General features: G+C 34.9%; 1 protein-coding gene across 1 annotated transcript in view; it reads right to left on the bottom strand.

The window, feature by feature from the left end:
• LOC131077385 (OVARIAN TUMOR DOMAIN-containing deubiquitinating enzyme 12) overlaps positions 1 to 20,799 on the bottom strand; it is an 88,318-nt gene that overhangs the window by 18,756 nt on the left and 48,763 nt on the right. Inside the window, exons 6-9 of the mRNA XM_058014876.2 lie at positions 17,509 to 17,583; positions 17,121 to 17,194; positions 16,934 to 16,982; positions 5,830 to 5,914 (exon numbers count right to left, since the gene is read on the bottom strand). Of these exons, the coding sequence (XP_057870859.1) occupies positions 5,830 to 5,914; positions 16,934 to 16,982; positions 17,121 to 17,194; positions 17,509 to 17,583 (283 nt within the window). The remainder of the gene's footprint in view (positions 1 to 5,829; positions 5,915 to 16,933; positions 16,983 to 17,120; positions 17,195 to 17,508; positions 17,584 to 20,799) is intronic.

The raw sequence follows: 20,799 nt of genomic DNA, 5'->3' as shown, positions 1-20,799 counted from the left end.
CACTCGTCAAGACCTGACATGTAGAAACCTTGGAATCATTTTAGTTGATCTCATTCTTAGCATCTGAGGTGATTTTGTTCAAGAGAGGGTAAATTACCTTGGTACTTTATTCTGAAATGTTTTGTGCATAAAAAACACATCAACAAGCCCCAAGCACCTACAATGTGGCTAGAGGGAGGTGTTATAGAATGGACCACACTTGGACCGTAAATGGACTGGTCACAAGCAAGCTAGTAGATTAGTGGTAGAGCACCTTAGCAACAAATGGGTGGTCCTAAGTGGGAGTCCCAACTAGTCCATGAAAAATCTAATACATGTCAAAACTTTTCATGGACTAGCTAGGACTCAAACCTATGACTAACCATTTACCATTGGAGTGCTCTATAGTCGAGTTATTGGCCCTCTTGTGACCAATTCATATATAATTTGAGGAATGTTCACTCCCCAACACAAACCCTTGAGCAACATTGCAATTGCTCTGGGCTACTAGCTTTTGTCTAACTCTTTATTGAACCTTTTTCATGGATTAGCTAAGACTCAAACCTAGGACCACCCATTTGTTGTTTGTCTGCTCTACCACTGAGCTATTGGCACACTTGTGATTAGTCCATCTATGGTTTGATTGTGGTTCATTCACTTGGTATTGCTTTGATACATTTTTCATGGACCAACTAGGACTCGAACCTAGGCCCACCCATTTGTTGTTGGGGTGCTCTACGATTGAAATACATGCCCACTTGTGACCAATCCATCTACGATCCAAGTGTAGCTCATTCTCCTAGACCCCCCTTGAGCTACATTGCAAATGCTTCAAGTTCCTATCCTTGGCTTTACTAACCTAGACATATTGAGTTTGATTATTGACTCAAACTGTTATGTGCAAGTGCCATCAAAGCACAAGAGAGCATGTTTTGTATTTCTTGTTGTTTGGATCTTGTGGGATAATCTATAACATCTAATTCCTTTCTTAATTCTTCTTAGTCCTTCCTAGATAATGCCCTCAAGCCCATTATAAATGATTATGTGATTAACAAAACTACAAACACCGTAGAGTAGGATTCTCCACATCTCTTGAACTATTTGTTCGGTCTACTCAATGAGTTTAGTAAAATCTAATTTCTTTGTAAATTAACACTTTTGATGTTTCCATTAATGAGTGGCAACATAGGCAATACCTTTACTCTGCAGACTTCTCATGGCCACTACAAGATAATGTCCTCAAGCTCACTATTGGTGACTATTTGATAGCTCAATTGATTCTCCTCTTGACAATGATAAGTCTTTTGCATCTCCTCTAATCTTTGTTTGGTTTCTTCTATGGTTTTATCTCATTCCATTTCCTCAAGATTTGCCAATAACAGCTATCACATAGTCTTGTAGGTTTTACTTCTCTAGTGTTAACACTTTTGTTAAACCTTTTTTTATTGTTTCCTTAGGTGGGAATTGTTAAAGTTTCCTTTTACTACTCTTTTTATTGTGAATCCCACTTATTTCCATTTTTGTGGGCCTTAATACCCTTTTTATTCTTTCACTATCTTCTTTGAATTATTTTTAAGTAACAAAGCATTTTCTATGACCCATGGAAAGATAGATTGATTGATATCTAGGATTTTGGTATTTACTGTTACTTTATAAGGTATTTTTCCAGTAATTGTGGTGTTCCAAACCAAAACAAGGAGTTTTGCAAACTATCTAACCAAATGCATTATATTAAAGGTAGGTAATATATTCATACTTACAGAGAACCTTTCACAAAGTACAACATTATATTAAAATCGATATTTGCTCATTTGTGAAAATATCAATGTAGAAGATTACTATATTTACATATACATTATTATAAAAAAAAGACATGGATATTAATAAATGGCTCTGTTACTATCCCAAATTGCCCACAATCCTTGTATGCATTTCGTGCGAGGCCTTATATGTGGCCTAGTACAGCTGAGGTTGGCTGGGAACCTAGGTGGACCTTGGGTGAACCTAAGTCATAGTTGGACAAATCCTGAAGGACCTACAACCAAGATGTATTAAAAAACAAAAACTTCCTTACTCCTGATTTCACCCTAAAGTGAAGAATTATAACATATTTTGCCTCATTTCACGAACACAAATGAGCTAAACAGCATTTTTTCCTCCAGACTGCTATTGTTGATTTTTGAAGGTTGCTACACTTTTCTTCAAAGGTGAAAGATACAAGAGTATAAGACCTACACCAATAGGAGAGAAAGTGCTCCACAAGGAAGATTTATCTGGCAAAAGTGAGTGAATCTTGTAAAAAAAATTTATGTTCTGAAGATTTTTTTCAAGTTTTCTAAAATGTTTCAAATACTTTTTTAAAACCTTTTATATAAAATATAGGAGTTACTTATAATGCCATTTTTTTCTCTTTTTTAAGTTGGAGGATTGTAAATTTGTAATGTTTCTTTGATTTTGTTATGTTCATACAGGATGGCTAGTAGATCCAATTTCGTAGTTACCCCACCTATAGAGAGCTTGTTTAAAATTGGTCTAGCGCCACCTTTTTGTGACATAAAACCATCATTAAACAGCTTCTTGGTGGTGGAGGTTATCATTGACATTGTAGCCAATATGAGACTGAATAAAAGAGCTCATAAAGTCAAGTGAAAGCTCCCCAGTGCTATTCTTGGCTTAGATATATGAGTTTGTCTAGGGACAAATAAAAAGGAGTTGCCAAAGCAACAAATAATGGGATATATCAAAGAACAAGAGGACATCAACATGGCAAGTAGAAAAACAAAGGAAAGAGCACATCGTCTTTCTAATAAAGGATTATAGAAACCTCCTAGTGGCTATACACAATCAGCTGGCCCACATCCTTTCATGCCACCGTCATCTTCTTGAAAAGAGAATACCCTCTTTCTTTCACATAAAAGAGAAGTAGAACCATTGGAAAAGACCTTCAAGAATGAAACAAGGGAGGTTGCAGATGAGAGCACAACTTGTTGCATCTATAACAATGGGCTTACTTTCAACCTTGTTACATCACCATATTGGTAGGATATGATGACAGCCATTACCAATGTAGTTGTTGATTACATTAGTCTTGAGTATGGATAGATACACACCACCTTATTGGCCACGGAAAAAGTTTCCATAGAGGCATCATTGAAAGCAATCAAGGATACATGGCCTAAAAATGGAAAATGTTGTCTAAGTCATAATAGATAACAATAAAAAGTTCAAGGTAGCAAGTTCAATATTGGAGGGTACATATATGCATATTTTTTTGACACCATGTGTTGTCTAGTCTCTCAACTTGATATTGTTAAAGAAATCTACACAAAGCAAGAGGAGATTCAAATCTTTGTGACAAATCATCATGTCACAAGCTATCTTCACGACTGAGATTCAAATCTTCTTGACAAATCATCATGTCACAAGCTATCTTCAGGAAATTCTCCAACTTGGAGTTTGAAGGTGATTCTATTTTTATTTTATTAGTTTTTAGAATATATTTCTAAATTTTTTATTTCAAATTTCAAATTTTTGCTAAGTTGCTACTTTCTAGTTTTTTCATTTGTTTTATCATTTACAACATGATAGGTTGTCAAGACTTGATTCACATCATACACAATCGTCTTGAGACAATTTGTGAAGGTGCAAGAGGCATTGAACACCATAGTCAACACTCTTTGAAGTGTATGGAGGCAATCACAAGCAGAAAGAGACCATATTGTGAAAGCATTGATTCTAGATGATGAGTGGTGGGCTCATGTGGAATATAGTTTTGAGTTTCACTAAGCCTATCATGAGTATGATTAGGTATGCGAATACAAATCAACCTTGAGATGATGGCATGCACTCCATGGTTGAAAAAATAAGTACTATAATAGAAGCCAAAGAGCTTGAGCCAATAAAAAGTTTTTCAAATAAACGCAAAAAATCATTGTTGACCATTGGAACAAGATGACCAAGCCCTTGCAACTCCTAGCATTCGTTTTGTCCCAAAGTAATGTAGAAAAGATATGCTTTCATTACCAGTGAGGGTGGCACTATATAGAAACGAAGAGATTGCTACTAGGTACAAGACGACAATCAAAAGAATATTTCCAATTGTAGACATACAATGTGTTGTCTCGCTTGAGTTTGGCCACTTCATATCTTCAAAAAATCATGATGTTTGCACTCTTTGAGACATGTATAGAAAAAATGCTCATGAATGATGGTACCTACATGACCAAGTCTCTATTTACCTACAACCTCTTGCAATAGAAGTTATAATGTCAAGTATGCATATTTTTATTTTTCAATTTTTAACTTCATCTTTCTTTCGCTTCTATAAATTATAATTTATGTTTTTTAATTGTAAATGTTATACATAAATTCAATAAGTTACAAGTTCTTCAATTGAACAAAATTGGAGTACATAATCCTTTATCCACTCAATAAATACAATCAATTGGGTGCAAAAAAGACTAAGGATTTGGTCTTTGTGCCACTCCAACTTGTGTCTTTTGTCACATAAGACACAAAATTATAGCAAGAGGGTGACAAAGAAGTGGGATCTAACTCCTGAATGTGTTGTCTTAGATGCTATTGCTGCACAAGTTGCCCACATCTCTATCAATGAGGTAACTTATAACTATAACATGGGTAGTGGGAGTAGCACTACAGCTAATTGTGGATCAAATGAAATTGAACCAAATGTTGACTATCATGGTCTCAATGAAGACATTGAAGAGCCATATGAAGTTAATGAATTTTGATAGTAATTTTCATTTTGTATTGACATTTGAATCTTTGACAAATCACTGAGTTATCAATCATCGAATTTCAATTCATAAATATTTTCATTACTGCAAGTTTTAATGTATTTAAATATTTTATTCTTTCCTTTATTGGCAATTATGAACATTGAATTTATGAGTATTACTTATTATTGTTTTTAGAATTTAAAACTATATGCATGCCCAAGACTCGAAACTATACCTGTCCTTGTACCCAGACCAACAACTTATATAAATGGATTGTCAAGTTGTCTTTAAGATAGGTATATATTCATACTTATAGAGAACCTTTCTCTGACTACAAGCTATGGTAAAATCAATATTTAATCATTTAAACAAATATCATAGATATATGCTAATAAACAGCCCTCTAGTTAATCTACCCTAGCACAATAACTCAATGATAATGAATGTCTTTCTAACACAACTTTTTGGGTGGCCTTAAATTGCTGCACCCAAAAGATAGTGAACTTAGACCAACCCGAACATGTTAGCTCTCCTCTACAGACATGTAACATGTCATATGGCCAAAAGAGAAAGTGAAGTTATATCAAATCCAAACATGTCACAGCCTTTCCTTGAAGGTACAGAGTCAAGCTAACAAGAAGTTATATTATGCCAAAAAAATGTAAAAAAAGATCCTTCAAGAAAAAAGGACTAAATCCCATCTGATTTTAATTGCAAATCAGATGGCAGAAACTACAAAAAAGAAACTATATTTGCAAATAGATTCACACCATACAAAGTCAGATATAGGAATTGCTGAAAATAAAAATCAATTGTAAATAGGAGCAAGTAGTGACTGAATAGAAAAACATGGTAGATGCTCATGATGTGAAACTGAACCATATCATCAACAAGCATATTATTATACTGTGATACTGGATCCTAGGCCTAAAGTCTCCATGTCGACTGCTAAGAATTGAAGTCATATCAACATTAACAATGAATATATTCCACATACAATTCAAATATATAATAATTCTTTATGGTGATTTTGATAAGCTGATGCTGAGATCAGATAATTTAGAGCTGTATAGAAATTTCTGAGCAGGCTTTAAATTATAAATGTGCATACCTCGTTTTGAATGTTGGACCTTTGGTAGAATTTCAATGAAACATGTATCCTTGAAGGATGTTACCACGCATATTTTAACTCCATACTGCACCAACAAAGGCACGTCAATCATCTTGCGTCCCACATTCACTATCAAATTCATAAACCTTGGAAACACTATAAATAAAATGGGCAAACTAAAAACCATGGACAGTGATGAAATTAAAAAATTTATGTAGACGAGTATTTCCATCCACCAAACAGGCAAAATACTTTGAAGGGACAGTGGGGCTCACTTTATCATAAAAAAGAATAGCCAAGCAGCATTTTATATTGCAAAACTTTCATTTCCCTCAAGTTAAGGTTATTCAAAATAAATGTTCTTGCTCAAATATCAACTGTGGCACATTTAGTAGAACCGTAAGAAGTGGGTAACCAATGCACATACGATACTACTATCTACTCCAAAATATATCTTGCCCTTTTAAATCAAAAACAAAATGGGCAAGGATATCATTTTAAGGAAATTTTCTTTGTAACAAGCAGTCCCATATAGCTAGTCACTCATTTAAACTTTTACACAAAGACATAAAACACAAATAAATGGTAAATTGTTGCAGAAGAATTTTACAATTTCAATGGACCAATACAATTTAATGAAATTTACATGGGTGTGGTAGCAAGCAAAATATCAGAGAATAGGCATGGAAGTGTGAGTGTGTGAGAATTATAATCAAATTACAAATGTGCATTAAAGAACTGGAAAATTCTACATTGATAATGTACATTTAATAACAAAAAATTGCATAGCAATAGATATCAAATGGTATGATGATCACAAATTTAGATTTTATCATGCAACTCCAAACTCACATAGACAATAGATCAACTCAAATTACATGTAAACTAAAGCAAGATTTTATTAGGGATTAAAACGTCTTATATAACCTTACGAGTGTTCACATGTGGAAGACAAGTGCCTGATAACAACTCAGTGCATGTTCAGGTGCAGATGCATACACAGTGTGGCTGACATTTGAATGGGTATGCAGATCCGGATAACTCCAAGTTGGTATAGAAATACATATCCTGGCCAAAAGCATATATATTATATATATATGAAATTACATGTTGTGACTAGTGATATTATATGTGTGTGTGTGTAGTGTGTACACATACACACATATATGTACATGTATATGTATACTATAAATATACATACATGCAAACATGTGTGTATATATGCATATCCATACATGCATATATACATTCCTTTTTCCGTGTAAGTGTGTTTAGATATACATACATATCCATACATGTGTATGTATAGGTATATGATATTTATAATATGCATGTATAGGTATATATGTGAATGTGTGTACTGACACACACATATATAATATCGTATGTCACATTATGTAATTTCATTTATATAATGATAACTAGCAGAAAAAGAAATTTGAAAAAAAATATGTGTTACTTTAATATATAAGTGTTACAGTAAATAATCATCCTTGCGATCTAAGTTACCAAGTCCTTGCAGAATCAGCCTCATCACTGTACTGAGCAGAAGACAGAGCAGATTTGGGAAGACCAGCGCACATCCCTGCGATCCTGGATACCCCAGAGTTTCCAGGATGACAAGGCCATGTTGTGGCCATTCCTGGGAGAACCAACAACATAACAGTATAGTGCACAAAAGAAATGAAAACGTGGTAAGTGGGATAGATGAAAACAAGGGGTGCTGAATGAATATGCAGCTGCATAAAAAAGAATGCAGATGGGAATATATAATGCATAGCCATAATGAAGCCTGCGGGGAAATAAAAGAAATGTTGGGAGAAGGGAAGACTAAGATCCAAGTAATTTAATTCTATAGGACTCGAAAAACGAACTACGGGATATTAAAAGCTTGAGATTAAGTTCCATAGAAGCAAACATCTGCAAAAGAACATGATTAATCACGATTAATATTAACTTGGTGCATGGGATGATTTATTCCCTGGAACAATTGGGAGTTTTAAAAACACATTGACAAAGAAAAAAAGCAATTTTCAATGATTTTATTGTGTTTAAATCAAGTGAAAATAACATTAACCCTAAAAATGTGCCCGTCAACAGAAAACCCTAAAAACGTACCAAATCTTTATATATTGCTATCGCACAAACTATTTCAACCATGACTACAAATTTGAGTGCTGCTGGTACCTGATAAAAGGTCAGATTAACATGATTCAGCAAGGAGTTGGGATTCCAAGAAGCGAACAGAGGTAGGCCTGACTTTGAATGCCATTTCATCATTTTGAAATGCATGATTTTATCCAGGGTGTTCTTTTAGTCGACTAAAATTTCCCTTGTTTTTCATTAGTCTTTCAAATCTTTTCTAGGAATGCCTCTAAGCATCCTGGGCATGCCTAGCAATTTAGATGACGCATTTGAAATTCTATAAACTTCTTCATCATTGTCATCGCCATGGTCATCACATCATCTAATATTGTAGTAGATGTGTGTGTGTGTGTTTGTGTGGGTTTACGTGTGTGTGTGTGCATGCGTGTGTGTGTGTGTGTGTGTGTGTGTGTGCGTGTGTATGTGTGCGCGTGTGTGTCTGTGTGTGTCTGTCTTGTGTAAAAAACAAATGTGTGTATCTGTGTGTGTGTCTGTCTGTGTGTAAAAAAAAAAAGTGTGCATCTGTGTGTGTGTGTGTGTGTTAAAAAAAAAATGTTTGTTTAAAATTATCTTTGTCGAAGTATACAAATAGATCTAAAAGAATGGATACTGCTGCATCAATGAGCCAGGGCATAATTGGCTTTAAGTTTGTCCACTCTAGACTTCTCACTATAATACTGCAATATTAGTCATGTAAAATATACATTACTGAACCAGCATTACAAACACTCTAGTGTAAGGAGACTAATACATAAATGGATCTACTACGATATGGCTGACTATGTATGGATGTCTTATTCTGGAAATGCCTATTTGTATAAAAATAATTCTTTGAATAACATAAAGTAGATTGGAACCATATACATGTAATAGTGTTAGTGTGGCATTAATATATTGTGCATATAATTTTTGTACACTAGCTAAATTACCTGTCATCACACTGGACTTTCATTATGATTAGCATTGTAGGTTCAAATTTCCATTTTTTATATGGTTAATTTATCGATTGCATTCTCATGTTTTTGATAGTTATCTGTTAAAAACTTTGAAGTTGCTTCATACTATGTAATAAGTTATCAGTACCATATCAAAGAACTGGGATTGTTCACATGTCAAAATGTTTCTGTAGATTTCAAATTTTGAGAAATCCTCAATTGAAATGTTACTGACTGTTTACAATTTTTCAATGTTCTGCTCAGTATTCATATAAATGCAACTTTATGTGTATGATGTCAATTTCCCTACTCTACATGACTTTTGTAGAGAAGTAAATTCCAACATAGTGATGGAATTCTATTTCTGTTGGTAAAAATGGGGCAAAAGAGAAGATAAAATTGAGGAAGTTGATGCAACTGAAGATCCAGCAATTATGAAGACAAGAGGACCAAATTAAGAAAAATGATTCAGAAATTAAAGTTGAGTCCCTGGGCAACCATTTTTGTACATTCCATGAGCATGAGCGATCTGTCAAGAAATAGGACAAAGAGAAAGTTGGCCTGACATTCAAGAATAGCATGAATTGCCTACGTTGAGAGAAACTCAAATTGTACAGAGGATGAATGTGAAGTCTTTTTATACATTTAAAATTTAATGTAGGGTCTTAATGACCTAGTTGCACTTCATATACGTGTAGTTAATAAGGTCACGACCTAATGTTGTAAAGCCTAGTCATGCCCCCGCCTTGACGATAAAATATAAACTCTAATTAAGGAAAATTGTCTTTTCAAAGACTTCACAATTTTCAGCCCTCTTAAATTGAACTCAGGCAATCAAGGACGTGGTAAGAAAGAAGGATGCATCGATTGGCTAGGCTAATGGTTCTCCAAGGAAGAGTGACTATTCTTAATATGCCAACAACAATAATTAAGGATAAGGAGCAGCAATCTGATTAATTCAGGAGGCAAACAACTCACAGCAGTGATAACTAGTCTTACCCCAGCGATTAAGCATCACTTAAGGATGCAGTTAAGTGAAAGGGCAGAGGTTGGTTTCTGAAAGGGCATGTCTATTGCCTAAAGAACAGCACATCCCAAGAGACGCCTCCCCTCATAAGGACATTAAGATATTCAATGGGGAGGACCACAATGTTAACAAGGCATCAAGGGAAAACAATTAAGCAAGCATCTGAATTCAAAGTAGCAGATCAACTCTTAATACACTAGCGTTCAGACATATAGATCAGACCAGAAATCATTATTTATTGCAGGCTGCAGCCTTATTGTTTAATTGTGGTATGCATGGGTATTTTAATAGTATAATTGATGTATGCAGCATGATGATGGCTTTAATGCATAATATCTCACATAACAAAATAGGTTATAACATGTATGTAGTAAATAATATAGTTAATACACAACATCTCATATTGGATATAAGCAATAATGTGTCTATTTGCTGCAATCAATCACGATGAGGCTAGTGAGGGAATACAAGGAGGGAGAACTGATATGAGATGATTCTTGTATGTACACCACCTCATGGTGTATGGATAGCGAACTGCCACATGAAGCCAAGGGGGGCAAGGTGTACCCTGCCCTTGGGCTTAGATGAGAATGGTGCTCTGGGCACCCTGTTGTAGTTTCCCTCCAACCAACAATGATTGATTGTTGGAATTGATTCAAAGGGATCTCAATCATAAGTGGACGAATATGGTGGCATAAATAGGGAGAGCAGGTACAAGCTTCCTCACTAGGTACACCACCTCATGAAGGATGAATGACGGAAGGCCACACGAGGCCAAGAGGGACGGTATATTCGCTCTTGGGCCTAGCATGAGGATCACTTTGGGCACCCTACCATGTTCCATAATCCAGGCAATTATGGTTGAACCCAAATAATAAATTGTAGATATTATATCACTAAGATGGTTGTGAATATATGTTCTCTAACCCTAGTAGTAATAATTAATATTATGTATTATACTTTCGACAATCGTCTAACATGATTGCAGGGTTTCAACCAGGATCTATCTTGCTTTATATTCTTTGGGTAAAGGTTATATCTCTAACTATATTATGTTCCTTGTTTTTATTGAATTTTTTATTGTAGGGCAAAATCTAGGATAATTCCCAAAAGGGGACATTACAAACCTTGTAACAAGTTGAAAGATTTATGTGTCTCTTCTGTACATGAGGTTAATCCTGTGACAACTTAATGCTATGAAACCCATGAAACTTAGTCACAACTAAAGTGACTTTGTTTAGAATCCCTCTATTAGGCAAGTGACAAGTGACAATTGAGCAGCTGATTGTACACATACAGCATCTGAGGGACAATGATAAAGGAAAGAACAATTCCATAACAATCCCCCATTCTTATGTGATTGATTCTATGTACTTAGCTTCAAACCTATTACAATATTTGTTATCTTTCTTGTGTGACTCTTTTGCCCTAGAGATTGATAATTACAGAGCTGATACTAAAGCATTCTTAGAAGCTATTCTCTTAATGCTGAAAAAATGTGCAAAACAAAGTTCTCAGCTCTGACAAGTCAGGGCATGTCTACAGTTTCCACTGATTTCATATGGCATCTAAGAGACTAAGAGTATTTAGCTTTTTCTAAAAGCCAAAAATCAAGCATAAAGTTAAAGTTTCCAGCAGAAAAGTGGTCTATTCTGTCTGCTTAAAATTGCAGTTGTACTAAATCTCATGATATAATTGTGATTTTCTGTCCTCTTTTCTCAGTTCTGTAACAGAGTGTAAGTTCAGAATCATTTTGAGCCTGACTGTACACTGAAATTAATAAGAAATTAAATTCCTAAGCCTTTTAGGCTAATTTAATGCTTCATGACTTTCTGATAAAACATATTTTTAGTTTTCTTGTGATGATAGCAATAACAGGAATTTGTTAGTGTCTTGTCTAGACTCTAAATAACTGTTGTGTGCCACAGACTATGGCACATACAAGCATTGAATTAAATATTTAGAGATGAATGATTCCTTGCGATACGTGGATGGCTCCTTCACTAAACATTCAGAATACATCACAACACAAAATGGATATGGTGGCAAAAGCCAGATATCACATAAAATATTAAACTTGTCAGTCAATATCAATTTAATTAAAAATGTAAATGATCTATGAACACTTAAGAACATGTAGAATGCAATGCTGTCTTTGTATGAAGTTTATAAACAATAGCAGGACGTCAAGGATTCAGTTCAAGGAATCTACTTTAAAGTTTTTTCATATGCTAACAATAAATGGTCTAAGATTCAGTTAAAGTGCCTATGGTGAGACAAATCGCTTTTTATGAATTAACTTTAGCCAGATTGAAATGTCATCCTAAATTGTATAAAAAATCTCATCCTTCATGCACACACGTCATAAAGAGTTTGGACTGTGGTAGATGTAAAGCCAAGGGTAAACCAGCTAAACTATAGATATCATGGCCAGTTTAATATCACATCCCTTTTGACCAGTTTTTGCTCCCATGTGTTGCTATCGAGTGGAGGATACACTGAAAGATTCCAAACCAATTTACTAATTAGGTCCATATTCTCATTAGTCCAAAATTTACATTCAATGTGGTAATTGCATTCAAAACAAGCAGTAAGCTCAAGACAAGCTCACAGCTGTGTTCAACAAAGAGTAACAATCTACTACAGCTTCAGGGAATCAGGCCCTAGAATTAATGGAATGTCACAAGTGTGTCTGCATGTCCAGAAACATGAAGCAGAAAACCATGAGCCAAAGGTATATTTGTGTGGTGAAGTTCGCACTAAAAAAATTCCACTACAAGAAAAAGCACCCAAAATAAATTTTGAAGAAAAAACTCTAAAAGGAAATCTATACTTAATTCTAAGGCTACTCACTGCAGTATGTTTTTAATCAGTCGCCCTTACTTAAAATGGTAAAATAAAATACATCATTCCATATCAGCAGCTTGAAGTGTAAAAAAATTACAAACAGGTATAAATAGGTCCCAAAATACTCAAATTTTGTGGCAATGCACCCCAAAAGGCCTCAATACTCCCAGCAATATTTCCCATGGTCTCACGGGCCCAATTGTGTCCATATTAACAGGGATGAGGCCCAACCATGGTAATCCTAAGGCCCCTCCCAAAATCATTAGCTTAGCCCACTGGTATATGATCCCCCTATCCCACATCACCTTAGGAACAAGAATCTTAGTGATTGCATGCATGTGCTTCTCTTAGTGATTGCATCCAGTGCAGATGCTTGTTTTGGTTATTAGTGAATCCCTTCTCCACAATATTTTTAGTGAGGCCTTCTATGGCCCTCTAAAGGGCCTGCTTGGAGTTAATAATCAAGGCATCACTGATGATAGCATCACAGACAGGGACTGGAGAGCATGACCTACACATATCCACACCTAACATTGCATATTGATATTACACACTGGTAGATTGAGCTCCACATGTAATACAAGACAAGCCCTTGGTGACACTAGAGTACACTTCAACACAACCAAACAAATGTCACCTTCTAGGTCAAGCAATGGTTGAGGAAGCTGAAGTGGTTGGCACATGAACAAGTTCTTACAATTGTTCACCTCTTACAACCATTTGCAATTTAGCTAATTTCCATCTTCTCAGTTCCATATAGAAAAATGAGATCAGATTACACCCAAAAATCTTTCCTGCAAAGGCATTCTCAAAGCCATACAATCAATCTGAGTATTCAACCCACAAGAATAACATGCCACTGGATTTCTAACCAGATGAATATAATAGAAATTATGCTACAAATAATTGATAATAATATGCCACTTCGAGAAGGCAACTTGCTAATCCACTTTGAGGGGGATACCTCCAATATATTTCAGAAAGAACTCAATATTCAACATGCTCATAATAACTAACCTATAACTCCTATATATACCATACTTATGCCTTGTATACCACCTAGGCCAACTTAGATACTTAAATATAACTCATAGATGACCTAAATACATAAATATATGTAATGAAATAATGGTTATGTAGCTTATTTAAGAGTTAAGGTAGCCACAAGCCGACTACTCATAACACAATACATACAAAAGGGTTAGGGGAATAGCATTGCCCCCTCTTTACAAAAGCATTGTCCTCAATGCTAACTTTTTCTTTTTCTTCATCTTCTTTTTTTGCTTCTGCTTCTTCTTCTTCTTTTTGTTTCTTGTTCTTGCTCTTGCTCTTGCTCTTTCTCTTGTTCTTGCTCTTGCTCTTTCTCTTTCTCTTGTGCTTGCTCTGTCTCTTCCTTCTACTTCTGCTCCTACTCTTGCTCTTGTTCTTCTTCTTCTTTTTATTTTCTTGTTCTTCTACTCGTTTTACTCGTTCTTTACACTTTTTATTCTTCTCTTGCTACTTCTTGTTGTGAAAAAGTTCCATAAAAATAATTTTGCAATCATTCACTTATTTATTTCTGCTCAACTTTCTCTGAAATTTTGACTGTAGGCTCTTCATTGAACTATTAAAAAACCCTTTTAAAATTAGGAAGAGATTCACTCAATCAAGGAGATATATGCTTCACAAAAAATTAGGGCATAAACACTAATTCTACAATAACTCACTCAATTCTACTCCAATTCTTCTTAAATTCTGTCTGTAGACTCTTTAATAACCTCCTCAAATACCCTTCATAGTGCCAAGATCATACTCTGATTTCACTTGATATAAAATAACTTGCACAATAGGTATGCTGCAAATACTTGATAATAATATACCACTTTAAGGGGGCAACCTCCTAATCCACTTCGAGGGGGATGCCTCCAATAGTCTTCAGTAATAACTCAATACTCAACATGCTCATAATAACTAGCCTATACCTCCTATATATAGCATACTTATGCCTCATATACCACCTAGGCCAACTTAGATACTTCATTATAACTCTTAGGATGACCTAAATACATATATATGATTATAATAATGAAAATGTAGCTTATTTAAAAGTTAAGGTAGCCACAAGCCGACTACTCATAACACAATACACACACTAGGGTTAGGGGCATAGCATATGATGAATCAAGGAGCTTTGTTTGCTATCCTTTATCTCCAATGCGTGTCAAAAATCATTCCTGCCTATGACTATTTTATTTCCATTGCATGTTCAACATGATTCACCTAGTACTTGAGTAGATTTGTCTCATAGTTTTTGGATTGTCTTTCATGCATATCCTAGGCTATGCATAAATCATGGTCAACCATGCCTATGAGTGGGGTTTGGGTGAGCACTAGGATTCTAAGGCCTTGGCACAACCATTGACCAATGCATGAGGGGCCTTTAGGGAGAATCGGCTGAACAAGTACAAAGAAGAATCACTTGAGGGGTAAAATGCAAACTAGGCATGTTAATCAGACAATCTTACTTCAGGATTGCAAATACCCACAACTGAGGTGGTGCAATCTTGACCAGTTGAACCATAGCAGAATCATCATCATCAATCTTGATGGCCACCCAAGGCATTTTGTTCATGCTGGCTTTGAATGTTAACACAGCAGTGCTCAATACTTTAAAAGTAGCTTGGCCCTCTATGATAGACCCTAATATTCTCACTTTTGGTACATATTTGTTCTTCTTTGCTTTAGAATTTTCCCTCTTGCCCGACAATAATTGCAATTGCAAAAAATTAGGGTTCCTTTTTATTGCCAATTGCATAAGTTACAGACCCATCCTAGGAGGTGTGAATGCCACTTGAACCAAATAGAACTTAACTGGAAATAAGTTGGGAAAATTAATCAATCTTTCCACATAAATTGCACATATGTGGTGTTGCCAATTTTATGTTTAAAGGCTGAAACAACATTTTGAAACATTCTGTAGAAATAACATTTGAAATGCTGGACAAAGGGTAAAGAATCTGGAAAGGAAAAACAATGTACACTGGATTGCGACTTGATTATTCAAAGAAATAATTACAAAAGCAAGAACACAACGATAAAAAATGTTAAGAATGACCGACAATGATGATAGTCACACTTACACAGAATAATAACAGCAGCCATGATATCAGCTATAACCAACACACCCTCCCTCTTCAAGGTGCCAAAGGGAACATTCAAAAAATGAATCAAAGCTATAATCAAGTTGGAAAACAGGGATAGGCCTAACTTTATAGAATGAAGAGAAGCAATTAAACCAAATTATAAAACCTTGAAAGAAAAATTTAAAAAAACAGAATATAAATGAAATCCTATTTGTCAGAAAAGAATGACGAAATCAATTCATAAAAAAATCCCTATTTAAATATGCTGGTCAGCTGGTTAAAAGTGGACAAAAAAACCAGATTATCTTGTAACATACTGCAACATTCTGTGAATCAGTATCCATGAAAAATTAACAAGTTTATCCCAATTCTCAATAAATAAGTATAGAGATCAATTAAGCATCCATGGCAATGTTAAGCTATAGTATAGAATTATTAGCACATGAGAACATCTCAAGTTACTAAGAAACATGCAATGAAACCTAAAAATTGGACGATTAGATATTTCAAGACATGAAATTATAATCAAAATTTTGTTAGCTGGTCTAAAGATTTCCTCATTTATCTAATGCTTCATGGTCAACCATGTATACAGTTATACTCATAAACAATGCACCCATCATGTAACCTTTGAATGAAATGACTTCTTGGTGGAAAAGCTTCAGCAAACTCATATAATGTCCCAAGGAAGATAGAACTATAAGCACAAAATCAACCATAAGCGTCCTTGTTACCTAGGCTGTCAAACATTTAAGCATGCAATTAAACACATATCTTAACCAAGGATGATCCATACACTCAATCTATCTTCATTTGATGCAATCTCTCCATTCAAGTAATAAATCAGCAAGAATTAGAAATGGGGCATAAATTAAAAAAAAGTGTACATCTATTGAATAATCATGAGAGTTAAAACCCAAAACACTACAAAATTGTCACGAGGGATTTTTATCATAAGTTAAATCTTATACAAACAATCAGCATTTCTTTTATGAACAAATAAGTTTTTATAAGGGTGAAAAACATACACAATCTGCAGCAGCCTGCAAAGTGACATGATCACCCCACTCACCACTCCTATCCAATTACCAGCAAAAAATTACAAACAAGTTATAAGAAATAAAAAGAATAAAAAAGAAACCGTTTATTACAATTTGAAACTCAATCTATAGATTACTCAAATATTTAGTAAAATAAAACAGAGCAAGAAACTACTTAGCAATTTTCTTCAAGTACTCATCGTAAGGCATAGGCACATATCCTTCATACATCTCTCTATTAGAGTTCAACTGAAAACATATGAAAGCAATTTGTCAGGCACATTCATAAAAGAGAAAGCACAATTTACATGCTAACTGTCAATATAATATGATAGGCAAACCCCTAAAAAAATTTCACTTAAAGATAAAACAGCATTTTAAACATTTCAACGGAAAATATTATGGAAAGACTTCTAAGAATAGTTGATGCTGCCATTGATTTCACTTTTCCATGGGATCACATTTAAAACCAGAACTTATCTAATTAAGACATTTTGAGGCTTTGAGCAATTAAAAGAATATATATCTGTCCTCAAAAACTCCTCAAAAGAAAAACAATTCACCTGATTAACAACCTGTTGCCTTATAAACTTGTGATGTTCAGGAGTCCGATAAAACTGATCTGAAAGTGCTCGAAACTATACACAAAAATTGAATTACTACAATTTTTAAACAATGGCAATGATATGTTAAAATATAGCTCAGACAACATAATGTTAAAAGTTTCATACATACTGAAATTTTCAAAGATGTATCCAAAGACAATTTTCAAAAGAAGCTATGATGCACAAAAGGAATCTGAACTAAATAAACTTTTCTCCATATAGAAAATGAGGCTATAAAACTAGAATCAAGAAACTGTTACAAAGAAAGCAAAGAACTGAAACTAAATAAGATCATAAATTTGTAAGTCTCAATGCAGGCCTGTCTCAATTATCTAGTTTAAGTTTGAACAACTTATCACTCAAAACAAAAATAATAAAACTAATGAAAGAACCCAATGCTTTGAAATCAATAATATGCCACTTTTACAACATCAATGTTTCTGATATTTTTTTAATTTTATGTTATTTATTTATAGATACCAAACCTCTTAAATAACAATATTATTGCATAACCAGATAGACGGATCTAAGTTTCCTTCCTGCACCTATAAATGGCAACACTGAAAATGCTGCAGTGTGAAAATGTGTTACATATTAATTGCCAACAGTAAAGCTAAAGCATATTTAACAACAATGTGTCACTTACTAATTGCCAACAGTAAAGCTAAGCACTTGTCTATTTGAAATGCACATATTCTGCAATTCTCTAATTTTTTAGTTTGGAGTTAGTGGAGCGTATTTCTTTTCAGATTTAATGAGAAGACAGTTGCAGATTTAAAAGTTCAATACTATGTATTGGCTGTTCATATTTTCAGCACTGTGTGTTTGTCGATAAGCATATTCACAAATCATTATTTTGATAGAATTTTTTGTGTTTAGAGCTACCTAGTTTTAGGATTTAAATTTTCTGAATGCAGAATCTGCTTACCATGGTCTGAAAAATAACACCAACTAGCTCAATTGACACACTATGCCACACCTTGAGTCCAATCTTATAAAATAACTTGCACATCTGAGTTGATCAAGCACATCCTCAATTTGAGGAATGAGGTACCTATCTTTTTGAGCCATCTTGTCCAAAATTGTAGTTGATAGAGAGTTGCCTTGACTCATCCTACTTTCATGCTAGCACAATCGAGGTAAGAACTTAGTCTGATGTGACCATCTATATTAGTTCTGGATCTATATCTCAATTTTAGTGTTCTTCACATAGTTCCAAGAATTGTCTGGACTTGGCGAGTCCCGAGGCAAGTGACCTTAGACAAGTCTAGGAGACTTGGCAACTAGGCACTCACCAGACTCATCAAGTCTCCAAGTCTCACCAAACTCGCCAAAACCTGACAAGTCCCACACAGTAGACTTTTTCATTTTAGTTACTGTTAAAAAAAAAACTCACAACCTTTCAATGCTTGTTTTGTTTATAACATGCCCATCTAGTATTTACAAAAATAATATGAAAACGGTGTGCACCATGAAGGTCCATGTGGTTTTGAAGGTCTTCATTTGGACTTGGTGGGAGGAGGCTCTACCGCTCGACCCTACCCTATATTGTGACAAGGAATGTGCCAGAGTTGCTGTCCTCAAACCCCCGAGGTGTGTTGCCCCTCGAACCCACTGGGCGTACTGTCCCTTGTCCCCAAACCCCCATGAGGAGCACTGCCACTCGACCCCATTGGAGTGTTGCCCCCAAAACCCCGTCAAACTATAAGTCTAGCCAAATAATAAGCCAATAATGAATCATGATCATAAAATCTACAAAATACATATCCTTTGTTGCAAATCTCTGCATCTTCACAATCAAAGCCACAATCAAGGACTATCTTGTTTCATACATTGGACAACTTGTTTAGTATAAAAGGACTGCAATAGGCAAAGTTGGCATGCTACAATCATTGTACTGCTGAATACAAGTTAAGTGATATTTGGCGAGAAATGCCATTTTCATAGTGCAAAAAAATATCAATCATGCCCTACAGAAACAACTCGTAGAACAATCCCATCTATTACTATCCTAGCTAGTGTCAAACTAGAACATAACCATTTACCTTTTTACTTAATCGTTCCTCTTTGTTAATGAGCTTGACAAGAAAACATGCAGTCTCGAAAGAAAAATTTATTAATAAATCCCTCATTTGAATATACACACCAGTCACTGAGACAGAAGCAAATACCATGGCTACATCATCATTCGGGATATATCTTAGACGCTACCACACAACTTGTCGTGATGTTGGGATGAATAAAGCAGGCTTCTCTGAGCAATAGACTTACATTTTAAGTTTTGATATTTGTTTTGATGCCATGGATTTAATATCCATTATTTGAACATATTTATAATTTTAAATTTATATACCTACCAATGTTATTTCCTTCAGCTACAAATTAAAACTCATTTTTATACTCGTCATCAATGCATACTTGTGTACATGGTCAAAGCATCTTCTATTTGACTAGTTTATTGTCTCTCTAAAGTTTATTTATTAAAAGGTGCATGAAACAAGCCTTGAACCCTTAAAAAACTCTATTTCACAGTTTCTTCAATCTGCGGAGTCTGGATGCCAAGTCCAAGTCAAAAATCAGTTTGCCAGGTCTGAGGCAAGTCTAAGTCTTGTAACACTGGTTCTCCACAATGAATCATTTGTACATGATGCCATTGGGCTAAAGGGTATCAACTGCCAAATCCATTGGCTCACTTGATAATGTAGAGGCACTCTCATAGGTGAAGTGAAGAAATCTTCATACGCAGTCTCCAACTAATCTATCTGCACTTGTATCATTAGTAAAACCTTTGCAACAATTTAGGCAGTTGCAATGATCTTGTCTCCTTAAGGACAAAATATAATAAGTACAAACTTCCTGGTTTGGCCAGTCCCCTTCTTGCACTACTTGACACAAATAAGCAAGACTATGGTACTGTTGTGACCTTTTTCACACATCACCCCATTGTAAATAGGGACCCTCCCTTTTTCCTGCTTTCTAGGGTTTTTGTTAGTGTCGCATGGCCTTCCGCTTCAATTTTGCCAAGTGTGTCAACTTTGAACGGTTTGTCTTAAAGATTGAAAGTCATTTTTTGCAAACCAAGTGATAACAGAGTCTAGATGTCGTCAAAGTGACCAGAAAACGCCAAAGGACGAAGAACGCAACTGATTTGAGCGAATTCGGACAACTTTCTATTTTTGGAAAGTTTGCTTTTTTGCTTTTTCCTATTTTTTAGGAAGTTTTGTTTTAGGAATTTTTAGCTCGATCCCT

This window comes from Cryptomeria japonica, chromosome 4 (assembly GCF_030272615.1).
Source record: "Cryptomeria japonica chromosome 4, Sugi_1.0, whole genome shotgun sequence".
In the NCBI taxonomy this organism is placed as follows: Eukaryota; Viridiplantae; Streptophyta; class Pinopsida; order Cupressales; family Cupressaceae; genus Cryptomeria; species Cryptomeria japonica.
The sequence above is the reverse complement of the archived record's forward strand: the minus strand, read 5'-3'. Positions and strand labels throughout refer to the sequence as shown.